Below are 24,555 nucleotides of genomic sequence, written 5' to 3'. Positions count from 1 at the left end.
TAATCTAAGTTACCGAACCAGTTAAGCTTGGAAGTCAGTAATCTGTACCAGTAGCATGCTGTTAGTACGTGGGGCGCCTTCTTTTCTTATGCAATATTATATACTTCAGCTGTTACCTGCATCAGTAACAATAAAATGGCAAAGGTAACTTGCACAAGCACACCATTCCTAGATTTTTCCTAGGCTACCATATCTGTCTGTGTCTCGTTCAGGACATGAATAAAGGGGATAAAATCCTTTCATAATCATCCGCTCTTGTACTTCCTTCACATAATGTAGAGAATGTTTGACATTCCTTTGCATGTGTTATGAAAAATGCCACTGGTGGGGTAGGACACGCTCACCTTTCACGAACGCTGGGTTTCATCACTATTTGATAGTGATTCACAAACACATGCTCATGATATAGTCGTGTTTTGTCGCTTTTCTTTATTTACACAGAGAAGGGAATATATGTAATCATAGAGAAGGAAATATATGTGATCATAGCTTTTTAGCTGTGATTTGTTCACACAATGTAGAAGGTTTTTGACATTCCTTTGGAAGCAGCATGTCCTTTTCATACTGAAGGGTTTATTGGATGTCTCCTTTACCCATCATATCATGCACATAATGTACAGCGTATTTGTGACATGTGAGTGTGCGTTCTGCTCATTTATGTTGTTTGTATCTCACACAAACGTAACACAGAGTGTTGTTGTATACTGTCCATAGTAAAAAGAGTTCATGTTCAACTCCTCTGCCGTTTGTATACCGTTTATATCACATCACCTTTATTTACCAGAAAGGATTACTGTGCAATCCTAGTCCTGTTCTTTGACCAATGACCTATTCTATATTGACTGACAAGATGAGCTGCATAACCATGTATACAGCATCATGTGTTAAGGGACAGTAATGTAACTTACGTGCATTTGTTTGCATCGGTATCTTTGAGGGCAACAGCGTAAGCGATTTCACATAGGCAAACTGGATTGGTAGCTGAAATGTAATCAAGTTAAAATACATGAAGATGGCGTAATTATAGTTCATGCTGTTCACGAAACGTGCTGAGCACTTAACACCAGTATTAACACGTCAAGCAGTTTGCTTAACGTTGAATAGATCATGAAGAAACTGACTAGATACAATCCTTACAATACCCTGAGAAACCTCCCGAGACATATAAACCACATTGAAAATGATGATAATAATCGCAATTGTAATTGTCTTGGGTCTGCAATTTAAAGTCCATTTTAACATGAGTGTAGTTTGTTGCCTTATAGCAGTTTTCTGTAATAATGTAATATTAGTGGCTGTAAAACCTCTTGTAAGTACATCTGCAGTAACTGTCAAGGGCAGCAAATTATTAAAGTGCTGTTAAAATGTCGTGTGTTGTCGGGTGCAGCGAGTGGTTTGTTTGTTGTTTAACACCGCACTCAGCAATATCCAGCTATTTAACGGCGGCCTGTACATGTAAATAAATGGACCAGACAAGCCAGTTGTCGATATGAGCAACGATCCACGCCGTCGGGGCCACGCCATCAACCAAGTCACCCAGCCTGACCGCCTCTTCCAATTCGGACACCCTGTTCAGGCTATTATGTAGCTATCGGAATGGACCAGTGAATCTTTGTATGAAGACATAATGATTTGTCGCTCTTGTATACATGAACATGACAGTTTTCGGGGTCGTTCGAGAAGTTTTGGGATTGGACAGTTTCTAGAAGGCTGGATGGACCTATGAAAGAGGCTTTTTACGATCCGACGTGCGTTTTATTTACTGACCAAGTCTAAATTGGATGCCTCAACACGGAAACAGGCTTTTTAAAGATATGCGACAGTGACAAAATTTCTGTATATATATTCGTGAATGCATTTATTACGACTCAAATGATTTGTTTACCTACAGAAACAAACAACCCTCTTGCACTCAGGTCAGATCATTTTCAACAACATATTTTCTTGCTGGTGAAATCATGGACGCTGAACAAGAAGACATTTCTAAAAAGAGTTGATGAACGAGTGAGTTGAGTTCTGCAATCCTTGAAACAGTACTTCGTGTACTTCACAATGTGTAATCTAAAGGTTGGAGAAAAGCTCGATGTGATTCAGGTCTGAAACATTTGGTGAAACCCACGGGCATGGAGCTGACAAACCAATGGTCATAATCAGGACGAATCGTCTCATTATCATGTTATGATACAGCTCCAGGGCGCAACCTTGGACAACTTGCGGCGCTTTAGGCGACTGGGCTGACGCCGACTTGATTCTTGGGTTTCAATGGTTTGTGTCAGTGTGATGCCTTCTTATAAGAGGACACAGAAAATAGCAGCAGTAACACGTATTTTGACAGATGCATCGTTCTCACATCACCCGGGACTTACTACATTTGTCGCTAGTTGCACCGCCAGCCGGTGTTGCAGCGTTCATTTTTGTTTTGATTGCTGTGTCGATCTCCGCTTTTGTTGAGGATCCGTCACAACCTACAGCAGTTGTTGTTCTTAGACAGCCTAACTCTACTAGCCACGCACTGACAAATAGAAACATGTCATGTATCAACTTGTATATGTACAATGAAAGAAAAATCTTAATAATATTTATATTTTATTTATGAACAGTATTTGTGCTTATCCGTTAGTTATCAAAATAGTGAATTAAAAAACATAGTACACAACTGTCATAATGTAATAATTGAACTCAATAATTAATTCTACTCACTCGCACTTCTTTTGCAGATCGGACAAATCAGACTTTGCGTAGGCTACCTCACAGACGCATGTATCAGATTGAGCTGAAAGGCACAACTTTTTCAATTCAAAGTTTATATGCAACAAGGTGCTTGTCTCTGAAGACAACATCGTCAGAGCTCATTGAATTCCTTTATCCAATCTGTTGACATCATTAAACGTATTTACATTCAAGATAAATAAGCACATATTTGTAATGCTTCACTCCTGTGAGTCAGAATATCGTCTTTTCATATTTGCACTTGAACTTTTGTTATTATCACTGTGAGTATATCAAGAATGTTTATATATGTCTTGAGTATCGCATTAAATTTATTACATAGATGTCATCGGGGAAACACGATAAATATTTACGTGTACGAACCTTAAATTTTTTCCATATTTTTTATGGGCATCTGAGAAATACTGACATATGTGCACCATGGAATGATCATGTCCTAAGTGGCACATGACACATGCATGCAAACATGGTTTATATATCCCTAAGTACATAGAACACTTTAATATAAGCTTACCGCAGTTTGTTGTACCGATTGTATCCATATCCTTCTTCCACTGGACGTCCAGCCCGTCCACTGTTGCCACATTACAGCCAGTAGTCGTCTTCCCCTTCAGACACAACAACGCTGCCACTAGAGCACTGTAAGTGTAGAAGAGAATTAAAATGAATAGGCACAACAGCGCTGCCACTAGAGCACTGTAAGTGTAGAAGAGAATTATAATGAAAAGACACAACAACGCTGCCACTAGGGCACGGTAGTGTAGAAGAGAATTAAAATGAATAGACACAACAGCGCTGCCACTAGGGCACTGTAAGTGTAGAAGAGAATTATAATGAAAAGACACAACAACGCTGCCACTTGAGCAGAAAGATACTCCCCGACCCTCTCTGCTCAACATTCAACATAGACCTGTCCCGACACATAGAAGAGTACTCCCCACCATCTCTGCTCAACATTCAACATGGACATGTCCTGACATGGCAATATACTCCCCACCCTCTCTGCTCAGCATTCAACATGGACATGTTCAGACACATTACAATATACTCATCACCCTCTCTGCCAAACATTCAACATGGACATGTCCTGACATGGCAATATACTCCCCACCCTCTCTGCTCAACATTCAACATGGACATGTCCTGACATGGCAATATACTCCCCACCCTCTCTGCTCAGCATTCAACATTGACATGTTCAGACACATTACAATATACTCATCACCCTCTCTGCCAAACATTCAACATGGACATGTCCTGACATGGCAATATACTCCCCACCCTCTCTGCTCAACATTCAACATGGACATGTCCTGACATGACAATATACTCCCCACCCTCTCTGCTCAACATTCAACATGGACATGTCCTGACACATTACAATATACTCCCCACCCTCTCTGCCCAACATTCAATGTGGACATGTCCTGACACATGGCAATATACTCCCCACCCTCTCTGCCTAACATTCAACGTGGACATGTCTTGACACATGGCAATATACTCCCCACCCTCACTGCTCAACATTAAACATGGGCATGTCCTGACACATGACAATATACTCCCCACCCTCACTGCTCAACATTCAACATGGACATGTCATGACATGGCAATATACTCCCCACCCACTCTGCTCAACATTCAACCTGGACGTGTTCAGAAACCTGGCAATATACTCCCGACCCTCTCTGCTCAACATTTAACGTGGACATGTTCTGACACATAGAAATATACTCCCCACACTCTCTGCTCAACATTCAACGTGGACATGTCCTGACACATAGAAATATACTCCCCACACTCTCTGCTCAACATTCAACGTGGACATGTCCTGACACATAGAAATATACTCCCCACACTCTCTGCTCAACATTCAACGTGGACATGTCCTGATACATGGCAGTATACTCTCCACTCTCTCTGCCCAACAGTCAACATGGACATGTCCTGACACATAGAAATATACTCCCCACACTCTCTGCTCAACATTCAACGTGGACATGTCCTGATACATGGCAGTATACTCTCCACTCTCTCTGCCCAACAATCAACATGGACATGTCCTGACACATAGAAATATACTCCCCACTCTCCCTGCCCGACAGTCAACATGGACATGTCCTGACACATAGAAAGATACTCATCACCCTCTCTGCTCAACATTCAACCTGGACATGTCCTGACACATAGAAAGATACTCCCCACACTCTCTGCTCAACATTCAACATGGGCATGTCCTGACACATAGAAAGATACTCATCACCCTCTCTGCTCAACATTCAACATGGACATGTCCTGACACATAGAAAGATACTCCCCACACTCTCTGCTCAACATTCAACCTGGACATGTCCTGACAGATAGAAAGATACTCCCGACCCTCTCTGCTCAACATTCAACCTGGACATGTCCTGACACATAGAAAGATACTCATCACCCTCTCTGCCTAACATTCAACGTTGACATGTGCTGACACATGACAATATACTCCCCACTCTCTCTGCCATACATTCAACGTGGACATGTGCTGACACATAGAAAGATACTCATCACCCTCTCTGCCCAACATTCAACGTTGACATGTCCTGACACATGGCAATATACTCCCCACCCTCTCTGCCCAACAATCAACGTGGACATGTCCTGACACATAGAAAGATACTCATCACCCTCTCTGCCCAACATTCAACGTGGACATGTCCTGACACATAGAAAGATACTCATCACCCTCTCTGCCCAACATTCAACATGGACGTGTCCTGACACATGGCCATATACTCCCCACCCTCTCTGCCCAACATTCAATGTGGACATGTCCTGACACATAGAAAGATGTTCATCACCCTCTCTGCCCAACATTCAACGTGGATATGTTCAGACACATGACAATATACTCCCCACCCTCTCTGCCCAACATTCAACGTGGACATGTTCAGACACATTACAATATACTCCCCACCCTTCTCTTCACATCCAACATGGCCATGTTCAGACACATTACAATATACTCCCCACCCTTCTCTTCACATCCAACATGGCCATGTTCTGACACATTACAATAGACTCCCCGCCCTTCTGCTCTACATCCAACATGGACATGTTCTGACACATTACAATATACTCCCCGCCCTTCTGCTCTACATCCACTATGGACATGTTCTGACACATTACAATATACTCCCCGCCCTTCTGCTCTACATCCAACATGGACATGTTCTGACACATAGAAAGATATTTCCCTCCCTCTCTGTCCAACATTTAACATGAACAAGTCGCGACACTAGAAATTTACTCACGTGCATTTATCGGCGTCCGACGTTCTGGTTGCTTTGGCATAGTCAATCTCACACTGACACCTGGGTGTTACAGCTGAGAATAAAGGCAACAAACCAATTTCTATCATCAGCTTACTTTCAACTAAATCTCTACAAAAGTCATGCGCATCTTGAAACTGACCAATAGACCATTTCTACATCCATCTTAAAGTTAGTGGGTTAGTTGGTTGTACGCCGCAATTAGCAATATTACAGCAATATCACGGCGGGGGAAACCAGAAATTATTACCCATATTGTACCCATGTGCGGAATCGAACCAGGGCGTTCGGCCTGACGAGCGAACGCTTTAACAACTAGGCTACCGCCCCAGCTTCAGCTTTAAGCTGCGCACACATATGCATTAACTTTACTTACCGTGTTCATAAACACTGTCACTCAGATCTTTGTACCGATAAATAAATGTTTGTATGTGATTAAATAAATAAATAAATATATAAATGAGGGTTCAGGCTTATTAAAAATGAGTAGAATATTTACTGCAGCTGGTGGCCTTGAAATCCGTTTCAGCTGTTGTCGCTAAGGTGGGCACAGTGTCGGTGCTCACACAGCCAGCCGCTGTTTTTGTTCGCAGACATCCTATATATGCTGCCAAAGCCCTGGAAAACAATGTGTTACATAAGCATGGAAAGCATAGCGCAACTTCTGTCACGACAGTGTGAGGAGGGTTCAACGCCGCTTTGAATTTTAGGTTATTGTACGGCACGGCCACTTCACATGGCATAAAACGCCAAAGTGATGCAGGTCTTCGAGACAACCTTTACACGTGGTACTTGGCTGTCAAACAAGGGACCATTATTCGGACGAACATGAGATTCGAACCCCTGCTCACTAGACTACGGGACACCCCGACACACACTCGTGCTCAGATTAATCCAGTTGAGTACTTACGAGCACTTGTTTGTAGGATCGTTGATGGTAGCCTTAGCATACCCCAGCTCGCAAGCCGTGCATGTGTCAGTTGGAGCTTAAAAGATAATGAATACATTGATTATGTACACCTGTGACAAAAACTGACGTCGTTATTATGCCTTATACATACAATCAGAACAAAATCATTAAGACATTAGTTATCTTACAATTCAATTTCGACCGCTCCACAAAGCAAATATGTACATAATAGTATGAGTGAATCAGTGAGTGAGTGAGTGAGTATGACTTCAGCGCCGCATTTAGCAATATGACAGCAATATTATTGTAGGGGACACCGGAAATGGGCTTCACACATTGTACTCATGTCGGGAATCAAACCCAGGCCTTGTCGAGGTCGCAAAGCTCAATAATTGTAAGACAACAATCAACATGAAGTACTCTGTTAGCTTCCACTTATTCTGATAATATATTGGTTACATATAAATAAGTTTCCCCTGCTTATATAATGCTTTACTTGTATTGCTTGGGAAATTGGTACTTGAGTTGAAGTTAAATGGGGTTTAACGTCGCGTTCAAGATTTTTTATTCATATAGCCACATGCATGTACAGTTTTATTGTGCTGTCCAAATGAGATACCATCACATAGCATAACATGGATATCTCATGGGCAGGTAACACCAACTATCTTTTAACGTATTGTGGTCTGATGCGGCCAGGGGATCAAACCACCGACTTCCGCTCACAGGGCGGACGCTGTGTCCACTACACCATTGAGGAGAAGACAATGGGACGAACAGGGAAGAAAATACATCACTGAAACAATATAACATACTGTTAATCTACAAATAAAGTAACTTACAACAAGACGTAATTGTGCCAAATCGTCCCCCTGCTGCAGTTGCCAGGGCAATAGAAGTGGATGCACCATCACAACTCATATCTGCGGGCTCTTTACCTTTGAGACACGACACGAGAGTCATCTCAGCTCTGTAAGAGAATGAAGTGAGACTTTCGCTGCTTACCAGTGAATATCTTGTGGCCTTACAACATGAACACACAGCACTGAGGGTAGCCCAACGCACGAATGATGTATCAAAAGTAAACCGCTTGATGGTACGCTGGCACAACCTGTCATAGACCGCTGGGGTATACGGTTGAATTTATCCTCTCTGTTTCCGTGTAACCGAGTCGGTACATCAATCCGTATTTCTCGAGGGATCAGCTGATACCACAATTTGTGAAAAGCGGAGGTTGAGATAGGAAGCGTTATTTGTCGCCATATAGCCAGACGAAAACATGATTATGTTTCACGCATCACGTAAATCTTAAATCAATACCTAAAATACATAACGCGGCGTTGTTTCGCTGTATCCAGCATGGATTTCAAATACAGGACAATGGTCGTTGCCATGATAGCGGGGTATATTTGTTCCCAGTTGTTCACTGATGGAGCAGGGCACATGCTACTTTATCAAAACGTCATTGACCAAAACAATTAAAATAGTTTAGATGTAAAGTCAGCTAATGACATTTCCTGAGTCATTTGGGAGGGAGGGAGAGGGGGAGGGAATAACCAGTCTCGATTATCCGCCGAAACAGATTCCATTCGGCGTAAAAGGCAAAATAGCGGTGAAAATTAAAGTGTCCATGATATTCTCATGGTACGAACTGTCCATGGTATACTCATGTCATGGTACGAACTGTCCATGGTATACTCATGGCATTAAGTGTCCATGGTATACTCATGGCATTAAGTGTTCATAGTATACTCATGGCATTAAGTGTCCGTGATATACTCATGGTATAAAGTGACCATGGTATACTCATGGTATTAAGTGTCCGTGATATACTCATGGTATAAAGTGATCATGGTATACTCATGGTATTAAGTGTTCATGGTATTCTCATGGTACTAAGTGTCCATGAAATACTCATGGCACTAAGTGACCAAAGTATACTTATGGTATAATGTGCCCGTGATATACTCATGGTATTAAGTGTTCATGGTATATTCATGGTATTAAGTGTCCATGGTTTACTCATGGTTTTAAGTGACCATGGTATACTCATGGTATTAAGTGTCCGTGATATATTCATGGTATTAAGTGTTCATGGTATTCTCATGGTATTAAGTGTCCATGGTATACTCATGGTACTAAGTGTCCACGGTATACTCATGGTATTAGGTGTCCATGGTTTACTCATGGTATTAAGTGTCCATAGTATACACATGTTATTTAGTGTCCGTGGTATACTCATGGTATTAAATGTCCATGGTTTACTCATGGTATTAACTGCCCATGGTATACTCATGGTTTGTGACATACTATCTGTCACAGCCCGTGTACCAGATTGAACCAGTAATTTGTGATTTACTATAGTTGTCGCGATTGTGAGAGTGTGAGATGTATCAACATTATTTACCTAGAGTAAAATTAATTCTTATTGTGTTTATGTAAACGAACGAGTTAGTACTGCTGCTATATGGATACTGCTGCTATCCATATGTGTTGTAACTAGACAATTGTCCCTGAAAACTGCCACCCGGACAAATGCCCTAATAAAACAGCCATCATAACAATTGCCCCTGAAAACTGCCACCCGGACAATTGACTCCTGAAAACTTCCACCCGGACATTTGACTCCTGAAAACTGCCACCCGGACAATTGACTCAACAAATCCTGTTCATCCTGCTCATTATTATATCACACAACAGACATCATATTGAATTAATAAAAGGCAAAACAAACAGCTACGAATACTTTGCACACGAAATTAACTGTGACCTTGGCCTGACGCGTAGGTCACTCAAAGCTTTTCCAGCTCGAGGCCCGACTTAATATCCTTAAGGAAGACAATTATATGGTTAAACTGACTTGCAATGAACACCTTTAAAATAAGAAGAAGAATAATAAGAAGAATTGTCCCACTCTCCATTGTTCTCGGTGCGTTACATCGGGAGAGTACCCGGGTTTGCTGCCAAGAATACAGCCCATCTGACAATCTGGGTAATTCAGAAGGCTGCAGTGTTGTTAGAGTCTTCACATTCTCTGAAAAGTTCTATGTGGGTTCGACTGGACTGCGCTCCCTGGGAGAAGTCCCATTCACTGGCTGGCTGGGCTGCGTGTAGATAGGGCAAAGGCCCTGACCCGATGATGAGTCTAACCAGCCTGACTGTGCCAGGATCACCACAAACCCTCTTTGCTGCATTTTTATTTGAATCTGTACATAATACTAACGCCATTTGAAACATAATCTCTAAGAAGACGCCTCTAATGTTTTTATCATTCTAGTTTGATCAGTTAATAACCCCGGCTTCACTGATTTGATTCCGAGTATCAAAGGAAAGCATTCGAAAATACAAAATGCACAAATACTAGTACATGTTTTAGCGTTCACGATGGCATCATTTGTTGAAGAATATGATTTGGGCGCTGGTTTTGTGATATGATTAAGGATAAAGTTCATGGAATCTTACGTGCACTTCTCGCCATCTGAAGAGTATGGCATCTTGACATAGGCAACTTCACAGCCACACGTTTTGGTGGTAATAGCTGTAAATTGACCAAAACAATATATAAGAATTACTGAAATTGTGTCCAACACAAACCGTTGAAGCTGATGCACTGTGATGTCGCTAATCTCCTCACTCCCATACAGTGTAAGATTACATAGCTTCCGATGTTGTCGTCGCCATCTTATTGCCAATTGGCAGTTCTTTATTGGTACATTTCAAATTGACTGCAACAATACCTACTAAGAACAATTGGTTGAATCAAGATGATATACAGTGAAATCCGTTACTTCCTCAGTTTAAATCATCAAATGATGGGCTGTGCCCTTAATATTATTAGACGTATCAGTAGTCATCTTGAAGGCAGGATTTCAGATTTCTATAGAACATTGAGCAGCAGCTATGCCTTGCAACAGGCGCTTAGGATCGTTTTACATGAAGTCAAGGAATCAAATATCTTTCTTGCAGTGTTGGTGTAATATAGATATGTGTGTCTAACTCACCGCACTGAGATGTCAGGCTACCGTATGCTGTCTCTGTGGAAAGACCGAGAGCCGTCACTGACGTGCCCATGCAGCCAGGATCAGTCTTTGTCTTCAGACACGACACAAATGTCCCAAGTGCTCTGTACAGTAAAGGTCATATATGTATTCCATGTGTAATATATGCTGATGTAAAGTCAGATAAGGGCAACAAAATTAGGTTGCACTCGTTTTGAATATCCCGAATAAACAAGAAAACTGATTAGTTGTCCAGAGGAGAAAATGAATCAGCATTAGAAAATTAAAACTATGACAGAATTAGTGAATTGAACCTACGTAATTTTAAGACGAGTCTTCAGTGTATTAATCATTTGAAAATATCGAAAGAGAGGTATAGGCAGGCATATTAAGTCCACGGGTTTATGTGAATGTCACATCCGCTTCGACGTTGTTCCTTTACAATTATAGTAAATCCTGGCATCATTTAGGGGAACTGCATCTGGTATTGTTCAGATATGTATCAAGATATACTGCTGTGACCGAGCTTAAAACTTAGACACGAGTCTTCAGTGTATTCATCATTTACGATATTAACGGTATTAGTCTTTTAGGACAACAAACTACTGAGAACATTCAAGCGACAGTAATTAAGTGACCTGTCTTCCATACGGATCTACTTACGTGCAGTGATTAGCATCGGATGAAATGTCAGCCTTGGCGTAGTTAGCCTCGCATGTACAGGTGTCCGTCAGAGCTGGAGGGAAGAAAAGACAGGAAATAAACATGTCCGGACACTAGTTATCTCTGTAAAACATACTGAGTGCTTAGGAACACTGCTTACATATGAAGGTGATCGTAGTTAATATGTACATACAACATAGGCCTTGTGGTGTAAGGCGTGACACCGAAGACCCGGGTTCGATTCCTGACATGGGTACAATGTGTGAAGCCCATTTCTGGTTTCCCCCGCCGTGATATTGCTGGAATATTGCTAAAAGCGGCGTAAAATCATACTCACTATGATTGTGGTGTGAGGAAAACAAACTGAAACGAATGAATCTTTGACCCTACATTAAGGACTGGTGAAAATAACCATTTGTTAAAAATAGAGATTCGTCATTCCACGCTTGGTTATCTGGAGTAGCCCAGTGGTTAAATCATTCGTTATTCACGCCGGATTTGATTCGATCCCGGACATGTTACAGTGTGTGAAGCCCAATTCCCAGTGAATCCCGTTTCTGGTTTCTCGTGATGTTGCTGGCATGTTGCTGAGAACGGCGTAAGACCCAACTAACTCACGTACTAGTTTTCTCTGACACGATGTGTGGATGTCAGAACAAAGTAACGCCACGGTCCCAGCGGAACCCTGGCCTTTGCCCATGTATGACTCCGTGTCTGTCGATGTATGACTCCATGTAAGGTATTTTCGTGTCTGTCGATGTATGACTCCATGTAAGGTATTTTCGTGTGTGTCAATGTATGACTCCATGTAAGGTATTTTCGTGTCTGTCAATGTATGACTCCATGTAAGGTATTTTCGTGTGTGTCGATGTATGACTCCATGTAAGGCATTTTCGTGTGTGTCGATGTATGACTCCATGTTAAGTATTTTCGTGTGTGTCGATGTATGACTCCATGTTAAGTATTTTCGTGTGTGTCGATGTATGATTCCATGTTAAGTATTTTCGTGTGTGTCGATGTATGACTCCGTGTAAGGTATTTTCGTGTGTGTCGATGTATGACTCCATGTAAGGTATTTTCGTGTGTGTCGATGTATGACTCCATGTAAGGTATTTTCGTGTGTGTCGATGTATGACTCCATGTAAGGTATTTTCGTGTGTGTCGATGTATGACTCCATGTAAGGTATTTTCGTGTGTGTCGATGTATGACTCTGTGTAAGGTATTTTCGTGTGTGTCGATGTATGACTCCGTGTAAGGTATTTTCGTGTGTGTCGATGTATGACTCCATGTAAGGTATTTTTGTGTGTGTCGATGTATGACTCCATGTTAAGTATTTTCGTGTGTGTCGATGTATGACTCCGTGTAAGGTATTTTCGTGTGTGTCGATATATGACTCCATGTAAGGTAACAGAAAGTTATATTTTCTTCTTCGTTGCGGCAGCCTGAACTAACTATAGAAAAACTACACTGTAAGGTACAATTGACCCCCAGTACCCCCCAACGACAGGGTATACATGAGCCCTTTCTGTCCTGAAGAAGAAAATGAAATACATTTCCTCATAGAATGTGATATGTACACTGACTTACGCTTTGAAACGTTAACAGCAATGAAGTCGAATGACACGATTCAGTCTTTTAACAACTCCTCGTCAGTCAAAACGTTCATGCAACTCTTAAAACGCATTATTTGTAAACCTTGAAATACCGTTTTAGCCATGTATCAACGACGACAAATGTTGTCTTGGCAGTTTTACTGATACATGATGTTGTTTCTGTTATAATATATGTTACAGTATAGTATGTGTTGGAACTGATAATAGCATGGGCGGATACAGACCTCCCCTTTTTATTTCTTGATTTCTGTATAAATTACCACCAAAGACAATAAATAGATCTTAATTGTGCACCCTCTTTTTCAAAAAAGCTGTATCCCCCCATGAATAGTATGTTTACCTCTGTGTCTGTGTGTGTGCGTATGCTCTCTCTCTCTCTCTCTCTCTCTCTCTCTCTCTCTCTCTCTCTCTCTCTTTCTCTCTCTCTCTTTCTCTCTCTCTCTCTCTCTCCCCTCTCTCTAATATGCGACGATAGTAGAATGGAGGAGCAAGACCTGGCATACTGCCTGCACATTGCAACGTTGTCAGCGGAGTGGGATATCCTTTTGGCCAGTTTCATGATATGAGCAGGATATGAGAAGAAGGATATATTGAAGTTACATGAAATGACAATTGCTAAAAACTGCAAATACAAATGAGACATACCACAGGCAGTTCCTGAGTTTGAGGAGAAACGATGGTTTACAAATAGGGCCATTCTGGAATCACATAAAACCTGCAACTACAAATGAGACATACCACATGAGCCGATAGCAGGGATGGTGGTGTCGACGGCGGTGGTGGCCAAGGTGCTGGCTGTGCCAGCACTACACCCAGCACCTGTCTTCCCCTTCAGGCAGGATACCAGATTCAGTTGAGCCCTGTGGCAGTAACATGGAAAGAGTTAATTGACGTCATCCGCACGAGTGACATGACAAGTGTTATGGATTGTAGTTACATGATAATGCTCTCTGTGTCTAGCAACAAGTGGAGATTTTTCAAGCAAAGTTTTTTATAAGGGAATCACCATTTCATAATGGCTGGAGTGGGTCTGGACGGGGTTTGATGATTCTTGTTAGAGACAGGATATTTTTGTCAACCCAATAAAACGCGTTGTTCCGTGTTCCTTATTCCTATATATTTGAAACAAAGTATTCTTTCAGGACATCCTGCCAATCCAGAGTACAATTTACAACCTGAAGTGTTTTTCTGAAAACATGTTGTTTTTTTCAAACCAATCCAAGCTCCGGAGGCCCCTCCATGTATACCACTAATATATATTGAAAAAATAGCGCACGATAGCTCATGAAATCATACGATTAATAGGATGGTAACGTTAACCTCAAAATGGAAAGTACATTCGTAAAGTACGTGAAAGAAATGTCGACGTTGTCAGGGCACACTCACGTGCATCTGGCGGCCGGTGAGGACACATCAGCCTTGGCATACCCCAACTCACAGGAACAAGCTGATGTAGCAAAATCTGAAACACGCATTGCGATATCATGGAAAGTTCGATCAAAGGTCAATGAGATTTAAACAGACGAGTGCCACTCGGAGGGATTGGATCAATTGGATCAGAACTCTCAAATAACATTTTTAAGGCAAGCTACATTATTAGCAAATTTAGTATTTTTCAAGCACACGATTCACGTTTTAAAACTGGCTGTTCATAGAACATTAAACCAGCTCCCGTTTTATACAATTTTTTATAAACGAGTGTATAGTTCTGTTATTTGATTCGCGTTCCCTCGAGTTTCATAAAACTGGTATAACATGGGGACGTATTTAGTATTTTATTTATTACTTGCCTTGTATAACTCTTAAACTGTCACATTTATATTTACATAGACTGTCGATGCGCCACCATCGCCTTGTGGAACGGGGCCCTGCACCCCAAACTTTATAATCACGTAATAATAACCTATGGCGTAATTTGTGAAATTGTGTTGAAAGGTACACCAGCAAAACAATGTCATGTGAAGTCAGCCTACTAACAGGGTTGCTTGGGTCACCGGGTGTGCATAAACTCCTCTCAGTTATATCTATTATCTCTACACACAATGTCTTTGAATAAGTCCAGGGATGTTGAGAGTTTTAGATATTTCTTACCGAAACCAGTTCCAGCAGTACATAAGCACGCGCTTTGGTATTAACTCTGTGTAATACAAGCTTATTGTTTTTAAAAGGGCGAGAGTGTGGGCGAGTAATTTAAAAGGACATGTGTTCTCAGTTAGCATTTTAAGATGAACTATGAAACATTTATCTTTTCTCTGATGATTTGAAATGAGCTCGTGCTTAATTGGTTGAATTTTACAGTAAAAATGAGCTCAGATCCTAAACACAACCATACACACATTACTTGTTCCATAATTTCTAAACATGTTTAGGATCTGAGCATGCTTAGGAGCTACATGTTTAAAACCAGTATTCAAATTCATTGTAGGTATATTAAAAAAGGGTACCTTTCTAAAAAAAATTAGCGTTTGATGGGGATATAGAAGTATGAGTGTAACTTTCAAAAGTTAAGGGTCTATCGTAGTAATCAGATGTACTTTCATTGTCAACTTCCGTTTTCATGTATTCTAGAAATACCATTCGTCATACAGCAACAACACATTTTTTGTAGACAACACTTTTAAAACCTCCCGATTTGTCGTCTTTCTTGCTTCCACTTGTGTACGGAGACTGTTATCGTCACAAATGTCAATTTTCCTAGTCACTATCAAATCAAAATTGCTTGGTGTAGAGGTTACCAACCTTTTGAATTGCTGTGCATAAATCCAGATAGGACACTGAATATGGTTTCTCAGTTGCTTCTTTGATTTTCGAAGCAATCGTACAGTCAGAATACTGTATCTTACCTGTACACCCAGTCCCGATGGGAGTTTCAATAGCAGCTGCGAGGCTTATGACTGTGTCGCCACTTTTGCAAGTAGCTGCTGTTTTGTCTTTCAGGCAGTTCACAAAGGTCTTCATCGCACTGGAAAAATTACCAGAGGCACAACATCAACACTGTCATAAAATTTCAGTAAGCTTCAGGTAGTCTAGTAATATATGTTGAGAAGAAGTATCATTTTGAAACACCCAAACATGGCCCCTTTATGAAAATATACACAAGAGAAGAATAGGCAGGCAAGTCCACGGGTTTATGTGAATGCCACATCCACTTCGACATTATTCCTTTGCAATTATAGTAAATCATTTAGGGAAACTGCATCTGGTATTGTTCAGATATGTATCAAGATATATTGCTGTGACCGAGCATAAAATATCAACAGAACAAACACATTTCCAGTCTGACGAAAATGTCTGTCCCCATAACTTTCAAATTACAAAACGTCTGAGACCGTTCCACACACACCAACCTGACTTGCCTTGATATTACTTAAATTCTATTAAAAGAACTCACTCACGCACACACGACAAAAGTGTGGATAACGTCAACTGAAAGATGTGTGAGACTTCTGTGGTCGGTGTTATGCAGTGCTACTCACTTAACAAAAAGTAGCTAAACCATTATGAAAACCAGTTTTGAATTTTGCTCATTCTATATTAGGACTGGTGTGTAATTGTTTTCAACATGGTATCCCTTAGAAGCGAAACTCAAAAGTAGACATGATTTACATTATTCTAATCTCTTACCAACATCAACAGGACGACCTATACTCAAGCTTTCATAAAGTTTCCTGTTAATAAAAAATATACTAAATGATACCCCTTCCTGACAGAGAAATCATGTAAGTAAATCCATAGAAGTAAATCCTTTGCGTCACGGAAAGATTACACCTCGCAACACAACGTCATCCATATCTTAATACGCTACCTGCAATGGTCAGATGAGATGTCAGTCTTCGCATACGTGGCCTCGCATGTACAGGTATCAGTTTTAGCTGGAAAATGGAACAGTTTGTGGCATGTAATGGTGGACTTGGTATGGGTGTTCATAGTTTGAATACCGTAATGGTGGATTTAGTTTGGGTGTACACAGCTGATGGAATCCAGTGGTGAACTTCGTATAATTGTACACAGTTGCAACATGTAATGATGGACTTAATTTGGGTGTACTCACTTTGAAACATTGTTGTACATAGTATATAATGAACCAGAGCAGTCATCAACAAACATTTCCTTTCGGGTTTCTTATAATCCTTTGCTGGTACCAACTGAATGAGTGAGTGTGGGTTTAACATCACTTACATTGGAACCATTTGACACAAGTATTGGCAATTACTTTGAGGAGAAACGATGGTTTACAAATAGGGCCATTCTGGAATCACATAAAACCTGCAACTACAAATGAGACATACCACATGAGCCGATAGCAGGGATGGTGGTGTCGAAGGCGGTGGTGGCCAGGGAGTGGGTGGTGCCCCCTATACATCCTGCACCCGTCTTACCCTTCAGGCAGGATACCAGATTCAGTTGAGCGCTGAGGAATTACATATTTGGATAAATATACTACAATATACAAGGAATGAAAAACAGGAGCACCATCGAAACCTTTCACTTTGGACATTCCCCGCGAATTCCCTCAAAGTTTGAGTTTCATGTCAGCAAATGATATTTGAGAAATGTTCCAACGCTCTTTTAATATAAAGTCTCTGCGTCTCTGACCTTCTCGAGGTTTCCGCATGTTTCAGTATGTACATGTGACGCTTGATGGGCTAGCCAGATGTCACCCACAATGTAATTAGGAAACCGTGGTAGACAAATTCAGACAAACATGTCAAGCAGGACGTCAAAGCTGGCGCAAACGCACAAAATAAGGCATATACTGTCTGTATTGGGTTTCCATGTTAATGTGCAACGTGATGTCGGCACGCACGCACCTGCACAAACAGAGACATTTCAACATACATGCGCATGCACGTTGATATATTTTTTTATTGAAGTTTACACGATATAGGGATTTGACGACACAATTGGACGTTCATACGTTGTTCACAAGACCGTATTCTTGAAATGACGTAAACACGGACGGACTCCTGGGGAAACCCCTGGGAATTCCCTAGCACGAATACATACAGAAGCGTTCTTTCTGATCATTTAGACCCTGTAATCTTGAACTCAGCGTTTCAGTATCGTCGAGAAACGTTAAAAGTTTGCATGATTGTTCACGAATATCCTCGCTACGACCCAATGAGGTCCTAATGAACAAAACGACGAAATGCACATCCCAAATATGATAGTATCGACTTATTTCATGTCTAGGCTGACACTGACAGTCTACAGCAATCTATGAATTTGACACATCTTTAATCACCTTACAATGATCGGCCAGTTGATCAATGATGACTAAAACATGTAACCGCCATTCATTAACAACTTCCGAAATCTCTCCCGTCACATTTATAGTGTCAGCCATTTTGACGTCTTGTACTTTATGTAAATGTATTACAACGCTATGTCATTTGTGACTGACTTACTGAGGAAGTTCTGAACAGGCCTTTCTCATCTAATGAGGATATTACTTGAGTACATTTGTTCAGAAGAAACTACAAAAGTTGTCCCTGTTGAGCATGTTGAGCATACATAAGCTCATGTCACTTGACGTTTTGAGGAACTATTTCAGCAGGTTCATGTATGGCTGTCAGTGTAAACATGAAGTCACACGAACTAAATATAATTTGTATACGTCCTTTGTAGCTGAGAATAGCGATATAAAAATTAGAAGAATTGACTTTTCACTTTGTGTGAGTTCATTTGAGTATGCTCGTAAGCACCGATGTTCATACAGTTTGGCCCTCATACTCCAATGAACTCACACAAAGTGAAAGTCAATTCTTTAATATAAGTGCGATAATCTTGAACATGACCTTTAACCCAACTTCCCCTTCACCTCATCGTTATGAATGATATTGACCTTCAATATCAGCAAGTCATATACAAATACAATATGAAACGTCAACGCCAGAGAATGGCCGTGAAAGACGTAAAAGGCAAAATAGAGGTGAATATTAAATATCATTGATGGAACCAGGTGTTCGCGAAAAGGGTAAACGTGTCCTTTCTTACCGATAGCACCCGACACTCACATAATTTGCATAAAAAAGTAAGTGTTTGTTCCCTAACTCCGGACAGCAGTTTTCAAAATAAATAAAAGCGACAAAACCCTTTCTATATTCATAAAAAATCTCTGCCAAAAACAGAGTCCATTGTACGATTCCGAATATATCATGAACATGTGTTTATGAATCACTATCAAATAGTGATGATACCAGGTGATCGCAAAAAGGTAAGCCTATCCCTACCCAACGGTAGCACACATCACAAACATATGCAAAGACAAGTCAATAGCACACCTGAAAAAACACGGGAACAAACTGTACAATGCGGCAACCCAGACAATCAGGCCACAACCAAAAAACTCAGTGCTACGATAGCGCATTTATTGATTTTTGTCAAACTAAAAGCGACATATTAATTTTGAATTACATCTGTTGTGTACAAAACAATCACAGAGATATGTAGAAGCTATGTTAATCATGTCGTCCCTATCATTTGTAGTAAGCTCCCAGGATAAATCGAGGTGCAATAGTTGAGACGGTATTGACAGTAGATAAATTCAAACAAACACTATAAGCAGAATTTTGTAGACAATACAAAAACACAAGTATTTTTCTACATTAATCGCGTTCACGTTATTTTAAGGAACACATGTACAGCACTTACGTGCATCTATTTGCCTCCGAGGATATGTCAGCCTTGGCATACTCCAGCTCACAGGAACAGGCTGAGGAAGTGAAACCTGAACAAAGGTGTAATGACATTTCAGTGCACACTCTATTTCATTTAGACGCCTAATCATTATTTAGCTTTATAGTGACACTTTCAACTTTGTTACATTTTAACAACAACAGGTATGTAATCAGTAGAGTACATTGTTAGACGATTCCCCATAATACACAAGCAGGACAGTTTGACATGTTAAGGTACATGACCTTGACCCCGTGGGAAAAGGTCACCAACATCCTGTGCTAGTTGTAAAAGACGACTTAATGGTTCTGGTGGTCAGACTCAATGGCTTTGTTGATTGCCTGTCATTGTACCCTGACGGCGTGGATAGTTACTCCTTATATCAATCACTGGATTGTCTGTCCCAGCTTCATTATATACAGGCCGCCCCTATATAGCTGTAATATGTCCGAGAACGGCGTTCAACAACAAAATATTAATTGATTACATGACCGTGACGAACAAAGTCACAACCAGTCAAGGGGGATTCGTCACTTCTCTGGAACTCACTCATGACAGTGGTGAAATTAACTCACCAATAACCATTGAAATATTGGTGAACAGTGAATTCCACGTAGTACAGAACCACAAGTCGGTAAGAGCGAAAGATAACTCACCTGTACAATCAGTTCCGATGGTACTACCAACAGTTGTTGCAAGGGAGATAACTGTTTCACTCTCCCTACAAGTGGGACCAGTTTTGCCTTTGAGGCAATCCACAAACGTTTTCTTTACACTGGTAAAATACGTAAATACTTTAGCGGGAGGCGTGTCGTAAATGTAGAACATATGACCAAAAATACACATTAACATGCATCACTGCCATATCAGCAATACAGCAACTTGTGTGTGTATGACATATCGATCACTAACAATTACAGAAAATACCCTATCTACGAGGAATTACGGATCGTCTGTCCCGAATGAATTCCTTATGTAAGTTCTGAATCTTAGCGAAGAAAGTTTAATATTAATTCGCGAGAGGCAGATAATACATTCTTCCGACTAGGTTATTCATAATATTACCAAAATATTCGGGAGTAGAAAATGTGTGAAAAAGTGGGTTTTCTGATCTCAAGCGTGTAAGGGCAACTTTATAATTTCTTTGGATTTTTTTAAAGCATTTTTACACAAGGCTTTTGGTTTAACTCGGAAATAGAATTATTTTTTCAGAAAGAAATGTATTACTTTCCCTGAATTTGTTTCACTCTGAAAGACATACAAGTTATTTAAAGGGACTTAACCCTTCGACCAATGCAGTCGTCTTCTTAATCAACAGCTTCTCAAAGTTATAAGGAATCGATTTAAGGATTAATGTGTAGCTGTTTATATTTTCTGTTCTATGCGACGTTGATTCAAACCCAAAAAGCAAAAGAAAACAGCTTCAACTGCGATGAACTCATAATTAATATTTTCAAATGCTTATGAACTTGAATAAAGTGAAGTGATAGCAAGAATAAAATGTTACAATCAATATACAAATAAAACAATTTTGAAATTCACAAATATTATGTGCATTTATGAGTGACATTATTTCTCATAACATTATTTGCTTTATCTTCGTTTTGACTTTTTCATGTATTTACTTATGTGTGTTGACCGGTTTGACTAGTAGCGGTTTGACTGTACCACTGCACCACTCTTCCCACACACTCACGTGCATCTGGTGGCCGTGACGGAGATATCCGCGAGGGCGTAAGTCTTCTCACACTGACACGTGTCCGTGAACGCTGAAATAAACAACATGAAGAACTGAAACGGCGATCGACACAATAAGAGAAAATAATTTACAAACAACACCATTTCAAATGAGCCCTAAAGAGACGGTATTCTTACGTTATTCCAATTAACAACGAATGTATCTGGTTTATATTGTTTGTTATTATATCAATATCGGGCGAGGGAGGGGGGCAACTCTGAAATTACTTCTTGGATGACTCATTGGCATCAGAAAACATTCAATGCATATTCGCATCGTGTTGTTTGCAGTGCATAAATCAATACGTATTGACTAGGGTGGGAGATTTGTTTGGCTGATTTCAGTCATACCATCTGTACGGCCTAGGGGTAATGTAAGGCCATATCTGTGTTACTACAGACACAGACTGATGCAAAGAAGTCAACATACCATCTGCACGACCTGGAGGTAATGTGAGGCCATATCTGTGTTACTACAGACACAGACTGATGCAAAGAAGTCAACATACCATCTGCATGTCCTGCAGGTAATGTAAGGCCATATATGTGTTACTACAAATACAGACTGATGCAAAGAAGTCAACATACCAGCTGCACGGCCTGGAGGTAATGTAAGACTATATCTGTGTTACTACAGACACAGACTTATGCAAAGAAGTCAACATACCATCTGCATGTCCTGGGGGTAATGTAAGACTATATCTGTGTTACTACAGACACAGACTGATGCAAAGAAGTCAACATATCATCTGTACGGCCTGGAGGTAATGTAAGGCCATATCTGTGATACTATAGACACAGATTGATGCAAAGAAGTCAACATACCAGCTGCACGACCTGGAGGTAATGTGAGGCCATATCTGTGTTACTACAGACACAGACTGATGCAAAGAAGTCAACATACCAGCTGCATGGCCTGGAGGTAATGTAAGGCCATATCTGTGTTACTACAGACACAGACTGATGCAAAGAAGTCAACATACCAGCTGCACGACCTGGAGGTAATGTGAGGCCATATCTGTGTTACTACAGACACAGACTGATGCAAAGAAGTCAACATACCAGCTGCACGGCCTGGAGGTAATGTAAGGCCATATCTGTGTTACTACAGACACAGACTGATGCAAAGAAGTCAACATACCATCTGCACGACCTGGAGGTAATGTGAGGCCATATCTGTGTTACTACAGACACAGACTGATGCAAAGAAGTCAACATACCATCTGCATGTCCTGCAGGTAATGTAAGGCCATATCTGTGTTACTACAGACACAGACTGATGCAAAGAAGTCAACATACCATCTGCACGGCCTGGAGGTAATGTAAGACTATATCTGTGTTACTACAGACACAGACTTATGCAAAGAAGTCAACATACCATCTGCATGTCCTGGGGGTAATGTAAGACTATATCTGTGTTACTACAGACACAGACTGATGCAAAGAAGTCAACATATCATCTGTACGGCCTGGAGGTAATGTAAGGCCATATCTGTGATACTATAGACACAGATTGATGCAAAGAAGTCAACATACCAGCTGCACGACCTGGAGGTAATGTGAGGCCATATCTGTGTTACTACAGACACAGACTGATGCAAAGAAGTCAACATACCAGCTGCACGGCCTGGAGGTAATGTGAGGCCATATCTGTGTTACTAAACAGACACAGACTGATGCAAAGAAGTCAACATACCATCTGCACGACCTGGAGGTAATGTGAGGCCATATCTGTGTTACTAAACAGACACAGACTGATGCAAAGAAGTCAACATACCATCTGCACGACCTGGAGGTAATGTGAGGCCATATCTGTGTTACTAAACAGACACAGACTGATGCAAAGAAGTCAACATACCATCTGCATGTCCTGCAGGTAATGTAAGACTATATCTGTGTTACTGCAGACACAGACTGATGCAAAGAAGTCAACATACCATCTGCATGTCCTGCAGGTAATGTAAGACTATATCTGTGTTACTGCAGACACAGACTGATGCAAAGAAGTCAACACTCCAGCTGCACGGCCTGGAGGTAATGTAAGGCCATATCTGTGGTACTACAGACACAGACTGATGCAAAGGGGTCAACATACCATCTGCACGGCCTGGGGGTAATGTAACTAATGTCACTACAGACACAGTCAGATACAACAGAAGTCAACGTAATGTGAGGTTATGTGATAACATGATACAACAGAAGAGAAGTCAACGCACCTGCTGCACAGCCTCCAATAGCATTGATGTCTGTTTCTGTGGAAGTGGCTACAGTGTGGCCTTTGGTAGTGGTGTCGCACGCCGCATCTGTCACTCCACCAATACATCCAAGTTTCTGCTTCTCACTCCTGTCAACAGACATCTCAAGTCATAAGTAGGTTGTATGACAGTATTAGTTGAAACTAAGTAACACCTTTTTATGTACATATTTGTACAGCTACTTGGACCCGTCGACGAGAGGAGACAAGTCTGCCCTAAAGGTTTACGATGCCGCAAGTCAGTGTACATAGTTGCGTCCCTTAGCCACGCCAGGAAACGCTGGTCGTGGTTTAAATCCGATATTTCTCTGTTATGCTGCTCTTTGATTTGTCAGCACCAGCGTCATGCTTATTGCTTGAACCACTTTTAATTGCACGGTAGTCTACGACCTACGTCACATTAAATTCGCTGAATTTGAGCTGACTCCTCGTGATATGACTGAAATAGTATTAAAAGCGGCGCTTAACGACGAACCAGATTCACAGTTTGGGAGCATGCATTGTGATCCAGTAGTCCATCAATGGCTTTCCAGATGGGGAATGTCTTCGCCGTATTGATAAGATATGCAACCATGGTAACAATAAGTGCATAGTCAACATGTTTTATTTATTATGATATAAGAACAGCAGATTCTAACCAAGGTCACACAAATGGCT

The 24,555-nt window shown here is 40.9% G+C and overlaps 1 protein-coding gene across 3 annotated transcripts in view; it reads right to left on the bottom strand.

The window, feature by feature from the left end:
• LOC124127803 overlaps positions 1–24,555 on the bottom strand; it is a 71,141-nt gene that overhangs the window by 33,866 nt on the left and 12,720 nt on the right. The window contains exons 5-24 of one of the 3 annotated variants that reach the window (XM_048385859.1): positions 23,861–23,988; positions 21,604–21,676; positions 20,564–20,682; positions 19,884–19,959; positions 17,519–17,640; positions 17,035–17,101; positions 16,073–16,191; positions 14,616–14,691; positions 13,968–14,089; positions 11,616–11,688; positions 10,956–11,077; positions 10,417–10,492; positions 7,797–7,924; positions 6,955–7,030; positions 6,544–6,662; positions 6,027–6,099; positions 3,245–3,369; positions 2,701–2,773; positions 2,367–2,512; positions 909–981 (exon numbers count right to left, since the gene is read on the bottom strand). In XM_048385859.1, the coding sequence (XP_048241816.1) occupies positions 909–981; positions 2,367–2,512; positions 2,701–2,773; positions 3,245–3,369; positions 6,027–6,099; positions 6,544–6,662; positions 6,955–7,030; positions 7,797–7,924; positions 10,417–10,492; positions 10,956–11,077; positions 11,616–11,688; positions 13,968–14,089; positions 14,616–14,691; positions 16,073–16,191; positions 17,035–17,101; positions 17,519–17,640; positions 19,884–19,959; positions 20,564–20,682; positions 21,604–21,676; positions 23,861–23,988 (1,986 nt within the window). The remainder of the gene's footprint in view (positions 1–908; positions 982–2,366; positions 2,513–2,700; positions 2,774–3,244; positions 3,370–6,026; positions 6,100–6,543; positions 6,663–6,954; positions 7,031–7,796; positions 7,925–10,416; positions 10,493–10,955; positions 11,078–11,615; positions 11,689–13,967; positions 14,090–14,615; positions 14,692–16,072; positions 16,192–17,034; positions 17,102–17,518; positions 17,641–19,883; positions 19,960–20,563; positions 20,683–21,603; positions 21,677–23,860; positions 23,989–24,555) is intronic. The other 2 variants (XM_048385861.1, XM_048385860.1) reach the window with 2 other exon arrangements.

Source organism: Haliotis rufescens, unplaced genomic scaffold (assembly GCF_023055435.1).
Source record: "Haliotis rufescens isolate VD_foot unplaced genomic scaffold, xgHalRufe1.0.p SCAF_6, whole genome shotgun sequence".
In the NCBI taxonomy this organism is placed as follows: Eukaryota; Metazoa; Mollusca; class Gastropoda; order Lepetellida; family Haliotidae; genus Haliotis; species Haliotis rufescens.
This window is presented reverse-complemented; position numbering and strand designations above follow the sequence as displayed.